This window comes from Haliaeetus leucocephalus, unplaced genomic scaffold (assembly GCF_000737465.1).
Source record: "Haliaeetus leucocephalus isolate CR32 unplaced genomic scaffold, Haliaeetus_leucocephalus-4.0 Scaffold0, whole genome shotgun sequence".
Lineage (NCBI taxonomy): Eukaryota > Metazoa > Chordata > Aves > Accipitriformes > Accipitridae > Haliaeetus > Haliaeetus leucocephalus.
The window spans coordinates 6,738,006-6,754,154 of record NW_010972436.1 but is presented as its reverse complement, the minus strand read 5'-3'; the positions used below and the strand labels follow the sequence as shown (position 1 = coordinate 6,754,154).

The window sequence follows — 16,149 nt, the reverse complement described above, 5'->3', positions numbered from 1 at the left end:
GCTCGGCTCGCCTTGCCTTGCCCCCCCGGGGGTGGCCTCCGCCGAAGGGAGAGGCGGGGGCCCGGGCCCCCGGCCTGAGGTGAGGGGAGCGGCGGGGCTGGCGCTTCCCCGCCGGACACCGGCCTCAAAAGCGGGCCCTAAGAGGGGGGCTAAATCCTGTTTTGTCGTCGGTGCTTTTTCAGGGTTTGGGGGCTTTTCTTGGGGCTTTTTGGCCGTTAGGAAGCCCGCCGTAGCGGGTCACGGCGCTCTGGGGGAATGCCCCCTTGCTCCCTTACTTGTTCCGGTTGGTTCCAGCTCCCTCGGGGCGGGCGCCCTCAGAGCCCCCCACGCCCCCCTCACACGCTCCCCTCCCCGGCCTGGGGACCTGTCCGGGCGTCGTCTGTGTCCGTCTGTCCTGCAGACTGTCCTCCTCAACGTCACCTATTGTCCAGAAGGAAATACTACCTCTAAATGCACACGCCATGGAGAGTGGAGCAGAGCGCGTGTTTTACCAAGGTGTTAGCCGGAGCGAACGCTGTTGTTCTGGTTTGTAGCTCCTTCTCCGCTAATCTTGCGCCTTAAATCTTCCCACGCTGCGGATCAGGCGCTGTCTCCAGTTGCTTGCTTGGGGAGCTGACAGGAGAGGCAGCTGGCGTAAACGCAGCCCCTTGCACCCGACCCAGGGTGTTGGGCTGCCAGCAGCCTGGCTCCGTCCAGGCATGAGGTGCCAAGGGTCTGGCTCACTCTGCAGTTGGGGGCTTTTGGGGCAGGGAAATGGGAGGAACGTGTTTTAAAAATCGACTTCGTTTACGTTTACTTTTTAGCTTTTTTTTTGAGGGATTAGAAAACGTGATTGCAGAGAAAATGCTTTGTTGTCGCAACTAGGAGTGGCTGGAGTAACCTAAAAATAGGTTAATCTGTACACAGCTACACAAATATCTCCCTCATGAATTTCTGATTCATCTGGTTGAGAGCATTTCTGTAGGTGATTGATGATTGAGGATGTACGTTGTTTGTTGTCTCCTGCCCCTAGGATTTGCTTGGCAACGAGCAGCTCTGCATCTTAAACGTGGCAATAGAAATCTAAGAGACTTAGGAGGACTGACTTGTCTAAAAGGCAGGAAAGGGGAAAACTTCGATGCTCGCTGTTCTGTCAGTGAATTCGTGGCATGCATGCTAAAACAGTTGTGTCAAAAATAATTATAGTAATATAAATCTGGGATACTAAGAAGGGACAAAATAGTGTTTAATTATCTTGGTGCTTTTGTTACGTTTGTTTACATAAATATGCCACAGTTGATGATTCCCAAATATGTAAAAGTAACACCACTAAGAGCACGGAATTATTATTTATTGCTCTTTCTAGGAGCCAACCTGATGTGCCAGGGGAGGTAGATTGGTACGCGGGTGATGCCTGTCTAGAATTCATTCGTACCTTATTCCTACTCCAGTTTCCTCTCCGTTTGTGTGTGTGACCGAGCTATAGCTGCCCTCTGCAGTGTAGATAGGCTTGCAGCTACGCGCTCAGGCTGCTGTGACAGCAAGTGCAGAAGCAATGTGTAAGAAGCAGCCGGGGAACAAAGAATTGCACTTTGGTGTGTTCTGAATCGCAGCTTGCCGCTCTGCTCCAGCTTGGGTCTCGCTGAGCTTTGAGGGACAACTGCTGTGGCTGCGGGTTGTATGCCATTCTCCCCAAAACTTGTTATTGTTGAATATTCCCAATGTATTTTAATGAGTATTTCAAAGAAGCTGCTTTATTCATCTTTAAATAAGAAAGTGAATGCTTCCAAGTAATATGAAGTTTCATTAAATTAGTGGTTCATTCCAGCAGAAAAAGCCTCTTTAGTATCAGTTTTCTGTCATGTTTCTGATATATGAAGTCTAATGCTGAGTTTTAAATTACTTTATTTTCCTGTAATCTTTGAGAATCTTGTTTACTACTATTTGTCTGCAGGCTGAAGTATTCAAACAAATTCCATCAAATGAAAAGAAAAATCTTACACTACAGCAAACACAAAGATCTACGCTTGATCTAGGAGATTAACCCATGGTAATAGGAGCCTAATTATTCCCTGTTTCTCCCTATCGTAGTGTATTAATTTTTGGGGTGGCTTTAAAGTTTGCTTTGAGCTTTTAGATAAGGTTTTATATAGCTAAGCAATTTATGAGCATTCTTATTACTTGAGACTATGACTGTGTCAACTGACTTGTTAAATTTTGAATGGTCTCCATTTCTGCCGGTCAGTGTTTAATCTCATGCTATTTTAACACTCTTTTTTTTAGGATGAGGTAGAGTTTATGTGTTACGTATCAGTCTCTAGTAGGACTGCTTTGCAAATGAAGTTACTTTCAAGCTGTTCTTGACATTAGGAAATAGGTCCTTATAATATTGACCACAAAAAAAGTCATTTGTACATGTATGTATGACTTTGAATATTTTTTTTTAATTTGTAGTTTTTTCATGTGCTTGAGCACTGAATGACTGCAGCAGAAAATACCATTTTATAGCTCTCAACTGTGCAAATAAATGTCTTTGTCCTCCGTTTCTGCTCCTGTTTTTAGATGCAGGATTATGTATGTTGTGTGACTCATTGCTGTTCTATTCTATGTCTGCAGCTTGCTCCTGCTAGATGCATTATGCTGTACTTGTTCTGTTTCATAATAAAATGTTGTTTACAAAATAGCTTTGTATGCTCTTACAAAATGCAAAAATGTATTTATTGCACCTGAATCCACCCTGCTGAGCCTAGCTTTGTAAGGTGTCTCAGTTCATTCTAAATAGCTCCTTATGCTCAATGTCAGGAAGGCTTTGGGCACAGTACATTTAGTAAACAGATGAGGAAAAAGTATGACCTTTAAACAACTCCCCCCAACCCTCACAAATTATTTACTTTGAATGTTTTAGTAGTATAACCCTTTGATTATTGTTAAATGGCAACTTTATAATCAGCACTACTTTTAGATATTTTTTTTTAATAAATATTTCTATGGTACTGGAGGCAGTGCTCAGTTTTAGCAGGTGAGATTTATGTCTTGGAGTACAGCCTTACAGACTTGAAGGGGGAGGCAGAGGAAACATGCAGAGCTTTGAGGATTATCTGTTGGGTTAGGTTTTAAGGCCTTGCTACTAGGTTTTCATGCTCAAAAACCTTGCATTTCCAAGAACTGAAATGTATGAAAGTTTCATTTGCATACAGAGAGGTTGTTAGTAATGGTAGTTTGTTAGTAAGTGGAATTTGAAGCACTTAAGCCCTTCTGGTCAGGACCTTCTTATTCTCTTGAAGTGGTGGTAGTCTAATACAGTAATGGGAAAGCCCTTTGCATCTAAGCCTCCATTTTCTTTATGAACCAAGGACAGCCCTAGTATAAATAATACTACTTTGAAATTTTTTGCAGTCTTGCCCATATACATGAGATCTGATTTTTGTGATCAAAAAGATCTATATAACATCTTCAGAAATGTAGTTTTGCAACCTCACTTACTCACAGAGAGAGGAAAAAATACTGTAGAGGCAAAAACCCCACACAGGCTTAGGCCTTTGCAGCTTAAAAATAAACATCTGAAGTACATGTTTGGTTTTAAATTTGAGAAATTGCTAACTTAAAATTACTATTCCATGTAATTTAAAACAGATGTTGATATTACAAAACACTGTTTCTGCTAAAGCAGATTTTGGTGTCAAGGCAATTAAAATAACACTGACAAATATTCAGTGGGAAAGATAATCTCAAATCAAAACCAAGGGAGCCAAAACAGTTTGACCATCTGAGTAGGGTCACTGTCGTGCTCCTCCTGATTATTTCACTTCAGCTTTTCATGGTTTTGCTCAAAGCTCCACAAAGTAAGTTTTTCTGCCTTTGCCACACTCCTCCCCAAATGCATTAAGTATCCCCATTTTTCAGTTAAAAAAAAAAACAAAAAAACAAACCAACAAAACCCCAGCACATGCAGGGAGAAGCAAAAGTCTTTTTTCACATTTATGCAAAACACCAGATGTGTGTACATAAGTGGAAAGGTGTGTGGGTGTGATCATGGGCTTGCATTTGTAACTTGCAGACAAAATCATAAAACTGTGGGCCTAAGTGACTGTCTCAGTCATATCCACAGCCGGTTTCTATGGCAAGGTTACGTCTTTTGGGGGGCAAGGTTAAGTCTTTTTGGGGGCAAGGTTAAGTCTTTTTGGGGCAGAAAGAGGTGTTTTGACTCTTCTTTTGCCTCGGCTGAATTTTGATTTGCACGTCACTTTTGTGTTGGCCTTACTTCATCAGACTGACAAAATTGTCATCGTGGATGCAGTTAAAAATACCTTAGACCATGTCTGCACTTAGGTACACCTCTGCCGCAGTGTGTAGGCTCGCCCTCCTGTCAGTGAAGTGCTCCCGGTATAAGCGTGTCTCCACTGGACTGACACGGTCAAAATCTTCCCCAAGTCTAATGTTGAATATTTTTCTTAGTATAACCAGCTGTGGTCTGTGTGGTGGGCTGGACTGGGGCAGATGTGTTGGTATGATGCGTGAAAAGGTTCTGTTTCCTGACCTGACAGCTAGACGTAGTATCAACCCGAGTTGCATATCCTTTTCCTGCTTCCCCTGTGGGACCTGCGATCCAAGTTGCGTCACTTTGGTGGTGACAGGGTAGTTCAGCAAAAGAGATTTCACATTTAAAGATTAGCTTTCACAGAAGTGGGAAACTTTTTTTTTTCCTTCCCCAAACTTCTAAGAGTGAGATACCTATATGATGACACCATGAAATGTGTATCTGACCAGACAAAGGAGAACGCAGATCTTAGCATACGAGAATATTTAATGAAGAGAAAAGCTTTTAATCTTGTTACCTTTGCATATCCTCTGTGCTGTCATGTCCAGTGTAATTACTACAAGTTGAGCAACAAAGTTCCTCCCTTCCCAGCCATTCTCACTCCCATTATGGAGCCTTTCGGTTCTTTTCAAGGCAGAGTATGAGAAGGACAAAAAGTCCTGAGATGTTTTGATTTTGCTTTTGCCCTAATTTGCTTGGTATCTCTGGTTGTAACTTGTGTTGGACAAACCTGTTTACTCAGTAGCAGTTTCTGCATGCTGCCTGCTGCCAAATCTCTGGGTTGCAGGCGTGCCTAAATAGCTGAAGGACAAGTGGATCTTGCTTTAAACCCTCTTTTTACATTCTGTGGCCTGCAACAGTAAAAAAAAGACTGACCCAAGCAGGGGACTGTGCATAAATAACTTCTCTGAATGGTCCCTGGGTAACTGTCAGACAAAGATACCAGTATTTATTTTGCAAGAGGCAGTGTGAAAGCTCTAAACCTGAACATCATAAGCTGAGGACTGGGATTTTGGAAGATTTTTTAAAAAATTAGTAGTTTTAAATGCACGTATATTTTACAGCAATTTAGTCCTGTCTTCCCTCTTTCCTAGCTAAAAAAATATGCATTTCTATATGAAAAAGACCTTGAGCTGGTCAAAGAACCAACTAAGATTATACTGGTAAAAGTACAGTTTAACTGGGGATAACATTAGTAAAGCTTGGCAAAGTTGCTTTTTCTCCATAGCTGCCAAACTTTTTTTTGAGTAGTCGTTCATTATTTCACCAAACTAAATAAAACATTGACCCTCAGGTAATCCCAGTGAGCAGAATTCCCCTGTGGCGTAACTGGGGCTGGCTCCTGCTGAAAGGCAAGAGGACAAGTGAGACGCACTGGTGTGACTTGGGGCTCGGTGCCTGCTGAGGGCGTCTGTTCAAGAACGGCATTTGCTGAAACTCCTAGTAGACTTATGTTCGACACAAAAGCCCTTGGGAGTCAGCTCAAGGACACAGTGGCATCATTTGTTTGCTGGATGTGAGATGTTAGAGGAAAAGGCAGAAGTCTGTGGACAGTTCAAGAAGGTAGAAGGGTATTTCATTAAATGAACCTTAGCAAAGGTGAAATTGCTCTCCCCAGTATTTTTATCTCAGTTTTGCCAGAGGTGGTGAAGTCCTAGGTCTTGTACACGTTTGGTTTTTTTACTCTCTTGTATTTATAACCTCTTGCCAGGCCTCTGGGTCTGTTCTGTGTTTAAATTCTGTACAAAATGTCAGCTTGGTATACAGGCCTTCAAATAGATTTAAATTTGATTATTTTAAACTGAGAGTGTAGAAGTTCTTAACAGAATCGTCTAGGTGATCAGGCAGTATCTTCATTCTACAACAGAAAATTTTCTCCCTGCCTCAGTTACACAACTCCATCTTTTGTTTCTGCAGACTTCTACTAAATACTACAGATTGCCTTCTCTCTCCTGTGTGTGTTTGGGCTGCTACACTGCTGTCCGTAGCTCCTTGATCTGGTCCCAGAGGGTGCTGCATTTGTAACTCTCTCCCCTCTTCTTGGGAGCGTAACTTAACCCAGTGTAACCGTGAATGTTAAGGACTTCTTGGAGTTGATCTTTCACTACAGGCTGTTCTAGAGGACAGTAATGATCTCACAAAAATGAGTCTTTGTTTAGTTGCATGTTTGATTAATGGCAGGCTTTTGGCCTCCCGGTTTGGACGTTTGGGTGTTTTCTTGCCAACTTCAGCTCTGACAAGGTATAGATGCTAAGACTGGGCATCGTAATCGTAAAAGCGGGCATGTTAACAGTGAATAACATGGCCCTTGCAAACATGTTGATCTTAATAACTTTAGTTAAGTTCTTAGTTCTCTTTCTTTTGGCTTGCAAGTATCATACCTGATTTTTATTTTTTTTTTCCCTCCAGAATTAAGAACAATTGTTTGTTGCATTGACTTTTTTATTTTCCAGTGAAAAACACCCAAGCCCCCCAAACCCCAATATCTGTCTTGAGCTCCGTTATATACGTATGCTTTTGCTGGGAGGTTTACCTCTTGAAGAGGATTCAGTGTTAACTGACTCATTGCCTACTTATTTACCTCCCGTCTGAGAGCTGCCAACACGTCCCACACTTTGCAAATTCTAATCTAATCTTGATTCTATATCTTGATTATTTGTCAAATTAGAATCTTCTTAAAGAAAGGAGATGTATTATCAATAGTCAAAATGTGTCAGAATCTGCAAGTGCAATGTATACTTCATTGCTGGGCTTTTTTAATTAAAGTTAACCCCATTGTACTTACTGTTTTAAAGCACAAATATTTGGTTAGTTTTGTGTTGTTTCTTACTGAGATTTCAGCAAGACTTTCATCACTACTTAAATTAGAAAGAAAATTCCCTGAAAACAGAATGTTTTTGTTTGGATTCTTCTCAAATTCAGGTATACCTGATGGTTGAGCAGGTAGGGGAAAAGTATGGGGCCACTAATAGTTACTGAATTTCCAAGGAGGTTACTTTTCTCAGTTCCTGCAGTTCCCTGAGTTCCTCCAAACTCTGTTGAATTTGGTTGTTCTATGTTTGTGCTGGGTAATAGCCTGAAGAAGAGCACTGGCTGTTACATAGTGCCACAATATGATGCTGCTGTGTCAAAACACCTGGATGTGCTGGGGTCTTGAGTATAAAACAAATCAGAAGGCACTTGCAGGGAGTTTTTCATCAATGCTCTCAGTTCCCCCCTTCCTTCCTTTCCCCTGCCTTTTCTTCAGATACAAGCTGCTGTTAGATTTTTTCATATTAAAATGCTGGCTTTTCCATATTTAACTTTTTTTAATTTTAGGCTTGGTGGTATTGATTTTTCTCATTGCACATTCTCTGAATCTCTGGCAGAAGTCCTGGAGGGGATTTGGGAGCGAAGAAGAAGAAAAAGAAGCAGAAGAGAAAAAAGGAGAAACCAAATTCTGGAGGCACCAAATCAGATTCTGCGTCTGACTCCCAGGAGATTAAAATTCAACAGCCTTCAAAAGTGAGAGCCTGGTTCTGTTTTAATTTGTGCTTGCTTTCTAATTTAATTTTAATTTGTGTGTTGCTTTTTGTAAAAGCGAGTTGGTAGTTCTGCCTTAACACGTCAGAATTAGGCAAATGGCTACTGTTCTGAACAGAGACAGAAGCAAGGTAAGACCTGGTGTTTGCAGACTGTATGAAGTTAGCTGGAGAGTCGGCGTCACCACCACGGTGGTGTGCTCTGAGAAAAGCAGAGGAGGAGGTGTTTTGTCTTTCTTTTCCAGCAGCTAGAACTCAGGCTAGTGACAGCTTCATCACAGGGAATCTTAATCTGCAGTGGTAATGCTTTTAAATAGATTTTGTGTTTGGGAATTGCCTTTAGTTTAGCCACCATCTAACTTGGCTTAGTGCAGTTTCAGTAACTTGTACAGCGTAATGCTATCTCATGGTGTGCATCAGCAGTAGGAGGGAAGAAGGTATCCTTGCTGTGCTAACCAGAGTCTCATTTGGGAAAACAAGCAGCATGTCATCTTACATAAAATGCAGTAATCTCTAACATGGAGATAAAGACTGAAGAAACTGCCATCTGAAAGGCCTCTGCTGTAAATAAGAATGCAAAATTATGTGAGGGATGTACAGTCTTTGTGGGCTTTGTGACAAAATAGCATTGTCTACGTGCTTTTGAGTACCATGTGAATGCATGGTGAATAATCTGATGTGGTGGCTTTTTAACATAGAGCTTTTATCTCAAGAGAAATCTGAGCCTGAGAACTGAAGTTTATAACATGATGATATGAAAGTTTATGGACCATTGAGACTGTTGAAGTAGTTTTATTTGCTTTATCAGATTAATGTGGAGAAAATTACACTGTTGTACCAGTAGTACTGTTCATTCTGTAAGATTTATCAAGTACATTGGGACTACCAACTAATTTTAGGGCAAAAAGTTGTGTTCTGGCTCATTAACATACTGATAGATTTTGTGTTGTCCCTTTAGATATTCTCTGTGTCACCCCCATTGCTTTGAACAGACACATTTCGCACAGGGGACGCTTTAAAATATGTAGAGACATCTTAAGTACTTCTGATTTCACCACGTTTTGATACTGTGTTTCTATAAAGCAAGTGGCATGAATTGCTAATACAAGAGGACTGTTTGCAAGTGATGACCAAGTAACCTCAAACTCTTTCACAATTGGAGTGAAGTCAGTTTTAATGTTAACATAAAGACATAGTTCATTGCTGTGGTGTCCTGGGAGTTCCTTCGTTCCCTCCTGACCAAGCTTACTGTTCCATATGTTGCCTCTATTGCATTAAAAGGAAGCTGCTTCACTCTTTTTCTGTTTTCATGTGCAAGATTTTGGTCCTGAGCACCTTGCAGTCTTGCACACCGTTTCTCTAGCATAACGTGTTTTGCAAATGTGGAAGCCTGTCCTTGTTCTAAGTTGTGTACTTAGGATGCCACTCTTTGTGATTATTTTACTGTCACAAGAAGTTTAGCCAGTTTGTTAGCAATGTTACAAAACCTTCTCTTTTATTGGCATAAAATAAGAGGTCTTATTTAAGTCTTTCTCTCAAGCTCTAGGCAGCTAAACCATTTTACTGTTCTGATATGGCTTCCACTTTTCTCTAGTTGCAAGTGCATCAGTGTTGCCTGGGGGGGGTGTTGCCTTCTCTGCTGTGTTCCAGGTGTACACACTGATAAGTAGATGAGTTTCTCCGTCTTGGACAACTTTCCTGTTTCAGATTTTTTGACAGCATCTTAGACTGCTGATCTGGGTCAGTGTGGAGAAGTATATTTATTTTCTCTGCTACTCAAGTGATATTTAGATTCTGTATTCCTTGTGCTATGTGAAATATATTATAGGAAAAAAAGGCTCTTAGCATTTGCTTGCTTTTTGTTGAAAAGAAGTTTACAAAATATTTCAGAGGAAACTGACATTGTACACCTTACTAAGAGATATATGCAGGATCATCAGGTAATAACTCAGTGGGGCTTCTGAACTCATTGAAAATTATTTTGAAAAAAGACTTTGAGGTCAGGCGAGTTCGTAAACAGGTGTACCAGTCTGGACAAAAACAGAACAGCAAGTCATCTTGGCTTCTCCCTCTCTTATTTGTGATATTGGACTTTTTGAACACTGGCATGAGTGTAACCACAGCAATAAATGCTTGTTAGCACGTTATGCTTATGATGACCTTTAGAACACTTCATTGCCCATCTCACAAGACTTTAATCTCTCCCCATTACAAGTCCCAGTGATGTAGATTGTTCACACTGACATAAATGAAGCTTACCAGATCTGCAATATTCTCAGTCATTACTGTAGTCACTAGTGGCCTACACAACATAGTCACAGAATAACTTAGGTTGGAAGAGACCTCTGGAGATCTTTCGACCAACCTCCTGCTTAGAGCAGATCCAACTAGATCAGGCTGCTCAGGCCTAGATCAGGTTGTTGGTTCTCCAAGGATGAAAACTCCACAACCTAGGTGGGCAACCTATTCCAGTGTTTGACTACACTTGTGGTTAAAAAAAAATAGTAATTCCTTATATCTAAATGGATTTTGCTGGTTTGCTGGTTTGCAACTTTTGTCCATTGTTTCTTATCCTATCATTGTGCTCCTCTGAAAAGACATGGCTCAGTTTTCTTTACATCCTCCCATTAGGCAGCAATCAGATTGCTCCTACTCCCTTAACCTTCTCTTCTTAAGGCTGAACAAACCAAGGTCTCTCATCTTCTGCTTGTACATCATGTGCTTCAGCACCCTGATCATCTTGGTGGCCCTCCATTGAACTCGCTCCAGTATGTCAATGTTTTCTTTCTAATGGGGAACCCGAAACTGTGAAGTGCGATCTCAGGGGTGCCAGATAAAGGGTAAGACTTGCTGGACAGTCTTACTGGTGCAACCCAGTATGCAGCTGTCCTTTGCTGGGCAGCAAACTGCTGACTCATGTTCAGCTCTCTGCCCACCAGGACCTCCAAGTTCTTTTCTGCAGAGCTACTTCCTAGCCAGTCTATGTTGGCCTCTGCCATTGTGTGGGCTTTTTCTGTCCCAGATGCAGGACTTTGTATTTGCCTTTGTCAAACTTCATGAAGCTTCTGTTTCCAGCCTGTCAAAGTAGCTTTGAATAGCAGTTCTGCTGTCCAGCATATCAACCATTCTTCCCAACTAGGTATCATCTATGCACTTGCAGAGAAAGCACTCTTTGTCACATCCAGATCGTTAAACAGTATTGACCACTGCGTTCTCAAAATCCTCTTCCCCCTTGCCTTCTTGAAGATGGGTGTGACATTTCCCTTTTTCCATTCATAAGAAACCTCCACCAATTGCTCTAACCTTTTAAACTTGATAGGTGCTTGTTGCAGTAACATCAGCCAGCTCCCTTGGCACCCTCAGATGCATCCGGTCAGTTCTTATGGACCTGTCCATGATTAGTTTGCTAAGTGATCCCTAACTTTCTCTCCTGCTGTGGTTAATGGGAGTCTCACAGACTGTGCTACAAAGCTGAGGGTCATCAAAGGTCTGAGGTCAGAACTTGTCACCAAAACAGAGGCAAAAAAAGCATTCCATACCTCAGCCCTGTTGCACAACAGTGCCGTCTTGTGCTGTGAAGAGATATTTCCCCTAAACTGAAATTAAACAAAATCACTCTTCTTTCTAATTGATGTGAAGTTCTGTATAGGTTTTTCTTGCTTTCCATTAAAGGAAAACAAAAAGGGTTGCAAGTAAACTTCTTAGCAAGGCTCATCTCTGAACATTTTGAAAGGAAAGGAGATTCCTTCTGATGTCCCTAGCCATGTTGTATTTGGTACCAGAACATGAACTTTTTACTTTACATATGCTAGTAAGATCTTTTTAGAACCTAATATCTGTTTTTTAGATTTTCTGTTTTCTTCTTCATAATGTAGAAAAAAACATTAGAGACTTAAAATAAACATACAAAATAAATTACAGTATGTCAATATTTATGTATGATTTCAGAATTTATCTAGTGGCATTAGAAGTATTTATATCAGGCCAGTTTGTAATAGACAAATTGATAGTTGAGAAAAGTAATTTATGTCACTGTAATCTGGATCTAGAAATAGGGTGGGCTTTTTTATGCTGCAATTGTGTTGCTCTAAAGAGTATAAATATGTTATTTCATAACTACTCAGATGACAGGTGTTTAAAGCATGCTCACAGGTAAAATTTCACAATACTTAAATTAATGAAAGAAATTGCATAATATTTAGAGAGTACAAGTTTTTATTATAAATAAAAATGATGGCCTGCGTGAGGTCCAGGCAGGGAGTTTTACTCCTTCTGTGGCTGAGAATATTAGAGGGAGATGCCCATCCAAATGAAGCTTTACGTCATTATTGCATGTAATTTTTTGTGGTTTTTCAACACATAATTCGTAGAAAGAAGATGAAATATGGAAATAGTGATCCATTGATACTCAGTAAAAAAAAAAAAGCCACATCTGGCTTGATGCAGAATTGCTTGAAATTTTCCAATGCATTTGAGACTGTTCCTTCAGATGTATTTTTTGCACTGCAGTTTGGGAAAACCGGAACACAAGCATGCTGTTAGTACGCCTCAGAACAGGACTTGCAATTTGGGGGATAATGAAACAAAACAAGTAAATAAATTAAAAAAGAGAGAGAGGAAGATCCCTTTAGATTTAGAAGTCTGTTACTATTATTCCTCTGTACTTTCCTATGCAGGTAAAATTCTCGTTCCGGTTACACTTACTCAGAGTGATCAAAAGTGAGGGTGTAAGAGCTCAGTTTAGAAATGCTTAGCCTTAGGTTTTATGCTTTTCAAATAACTTTATAGAACAGATTTTTCAACTTTTAAGTGGAAAATTGGTTTATTTTGTCAGTCTGCTTCTATCAGTTAAATTTATCTTCAGTTGTGAGTGTTGGCACAGTTGGCATTAGTGGCAAGATGGTCAACTACATACGATACGATGCAGAAGGGTACCTACTATAATAATTGCAAGCTAATAGAAGGCAGATACAATATAACTAAGGTTAAAAAGTGGATATTTGTAGCAGTACAGTGTATCTGAAATACTGAACCATAGTGAATTTAAATATTATTTTATATTGTATCTGTAAAGTACAACTTCAAACATCTCTGTGTACCAGTGGTATCTTTAGATTGTTAGATGTCTAAGCTGATGTGCTTTTTGCTGTTTTATTGTATTTCACAGGGCAGGGAATATAAGAAGCTTTTTATTGTGATACTGGTATCCTGCCTTAATGCTGCAGTATTTGTGTTAAATGTGTTAACACTGAAGTTTCATGGTTAAATGCAAGCGCTACTCAAAACCATTAAGTATCTTATGAAGTTGCTTGTCTGTTGCCCACCTGACTTTCCACACTCCTGCTTCCAGAGGTTATACCTAAACTAACCATGATGAGAAGAACGAACATGTAACAGTAAAATAAATGAGCATGTTGGTACAACTTGTTCAAGGTAAATGTACTCAATAAGCTTCCTCTTCTGTTTGTCTCTGTGTCCAGAATCCAGCCATTCCAATGCAGAAGCTTCAAGACATCCAGAGAGCGATGGAGCTGCTCTCTGCATGCCAAGGCCCAGCAAAGAATATTGATGAGGCTACCAAACGTAAATACCAGTTTTGGGATACGCAACCTGTACCTAAACTTAGTAAGTATAACTGGACCTGGGTCTTACTGACCACTAAAAGAATGTGTGCCAGCTGTGTGGCATGTTCTCCGAAACAGCTGTGAGTTGGACTGTCTGCAGTAGAGATCCTTAATCTTTTCTGTAGTTTATGTGGAATTCTTAATGTTCTCTAGGAAGGTGCTTGCCCCCCCGCCCCCCCAATGATATGCAACAAAATACGGTGTTAATAAATCTCATTCTGATGCTCTCTAAAAAACTGGGAAATGCTATTGAAATAGCATTCCTTTGTATATTTTAGGTCTGAACTCTTGAACAACAGAACATAGAAGTCCTTTCTACTTCAGGGAAAATAAGAACCTAAGTGGTGACAAAGAGTAAACTTTGATTTTATTTATTTATTTATTTTCCCTTGATTTTTTTTTTTCCCCCCATAAATAGATTTGCTATCACAGAGAGAATGACTCTCCTGCTGTAGGTTACACTGTTTTCACGCAGCTTTAAGTGGCACTTCTGTCATGTGTGAACACTTCTACTGCTGTGTGTTCACGTGCTTCCTCCACAATGTATACTATCTTGAAGACATGCTTTCACAGAGTCTGTTCTCTGTTCTTGGTATCAAGTGAGATGGTGAGGTGACCTCTCCTTGCCTTTAATTTTGTGAGGAATTTGGCGGATTACTTTTTATACTGATCTGATCCCTGATAACACAGTTGGTAAATCTTAGTCTTTGTTGGAGAAGGTAGTTGCTGACTGTCTTGCTTTTTCTGAATTGCTTTCTGAACTTTCTTCTTCCCACTTCATTATCTTCAAGTTAACCAGTTGTAGCTCTTCAGTGCCAACAAAACTTGGGGACCCCACAAGTAAAGCAGTCTCAGTGCAATAGCTGTCATTGTTCTGTTCTGCAGATGTCTCTCCATGGCATTGGAGACTGGTGTAGAATAAGCAGAAATAAGGGAGAGTCTAAAGCACAGGAGCACTCTGCTCTCTCTCTCCACAGGGCAGCATTTCATATTAATCCATGTCTGTAGTTTAATCCACAGTGATCTCATTTCTCCCTGACTTCCTTGCGTAGAGAAGTCCCGAGCAGAGTCCCTGGATGCAGTATTTTCCACTGGATTGAGCTGACCTGCCCTCGCTCTTCTCTGTACAAACTCTATCCAGATACCTCTGTAAACTAATGGTAATAATTGTCACAGTAATCCTGCCTAGGTGGAGGAAGAGCCTAGCTGAATTAAGTTGATGTGTAAATCAAAAAATACTCTGGCCATAACAAAGCTTTTTCAGACCTAGTTCAGGTGTCTGCGCAGCAGTTCCAGGAGTTCAGTTCAGGTTAGTCAATGTATCTTACAGCACTTCTAGATGAGAGTCTGTCACTTGCCAGCCTAAAAGGACCAATACATTTGCTCTAAAAATGATTTGTTAGTGGTGTTCAGTAGAAATATGTTTTGTTGAATTTGGCCAGCAGAGGTTTTGTTCAACAGTATTTATGAATTGCTTCTTGATCCTATTGGAATTTTTTTTTTCCCCTCTCCTTCTTGTAGTTTTTCCTTTATCTGCTGAATGAACGTATTGGGAAGTCTTCACTATTTGATATGCTGGATATGTTTAGGTAGAAAAAAAACATCTGTTGATTCAAGAAATAGCTCTAGGGATCTTTGCATTAAATTAACTTCAGAATCCTTCTGCCTTCTAGTTAAGGTTGTTAGCAGTAGGTTCTTCAGTTAGGCAAGTCTGCCATGTAGTGGCAGTAATGTTTAGGCTGTTGATACTTTCCAGAGTTTGCATAAAAGTGCTGGTAATGATGACCTTCCAAACTGGACAGCAGGCCATAACTATTTGTGAGGATTGCACGTCATTTGGGGAAAGTTCATACTACAAAGGAACACTTGACTGTCTAGAGCTTGATGATGGTGACAATAGGGTTGAGTGTGTATGGCTGAGAATCAGGGGGAAGGCCAACAAGGCAGATATCTTGGTGGGAGTCTGTTACAGACCACCCAAACAGGATCAAGAGGCAGGTGAAATATTCTGTAAGCAGCTGTGAGAAGTCTCACAATCACTAGCCCTTGTTCTCATGGGGGACTTCAGCTTACCAGATGTCAGCTGGAAATACAATACAGCGGAGAGGAAACAGTCTAGGAGGTTCCTGGAGTGTGTGGAAGATAACTTCCTGACACGGTGGGTGAGCCAACTAGCGAAGGTGCCCCACTGGACCTGTTGTCGGCAAACAGAGAAGAACTTGTGAGTGATGTGATGGTTGGAGGCCATCTTGGGCACAACAATCAGGAAATGACAGGGTTTTAAATTCTTGGAGAAGGAGGGCGTTAGCAGAACTGCATCCTTGGACTTTTGTTGGCCACTTGGATCTTTGTTGGTGACATGGACAGAGGGATTGAGTGCACCCTCAGCAGGTTTGCTGATGACACCAAGCTGTGTGGTGCAGTCGACACGCTGGAGGGATGGGATGCCATCCAGAGGGACCTTGACAGACTTGAGGGTTGGGCCCGTGTGAACCTCATGAGGTTCAACAAGGCCAAGTGTAAGGTCCTGCACATGAGTTTGGGCAATCCCAAGCACAAATACAGGCTGGGCAATGAGTGGACTGAGAGCAGCCCCGTGGAGAAGGACTTGGGGGTAATAGTGGATGAAAAAGTGAATGTGAGCTGTCAATGTGCACTCGCAGCCCAGAAAGCCAACCTTATCTTGAGCTGCATCAAAAGAAGTGTG

General features: G+C 41.0%; 1 protein-coding gene across 1 annotated transcript in view; it reads left to right on the top strand.

Moving 5' to 3' along the window:
* Positions 1-16,149, top strand: part of NMT2 (N-myristoyltransferase 2) — a 35,197-nt gene that overhangs the window by 272 nt on the left and 18,776 nt on the right. Inside the window, exons 2-3 of the mRNA XM_010575880.1 lie at positions 7,666-7,801; positions 13,299-13,443. Coding sequence (XP_010574182.1) covers positions 7,666-7,801; positions 13,299-13,443 — 281 coding nt within the window. The remainder of the gene's footprint in view (positions 1-7,665; positions 7,802-13,298; positions 13,444-16,149) is intronic.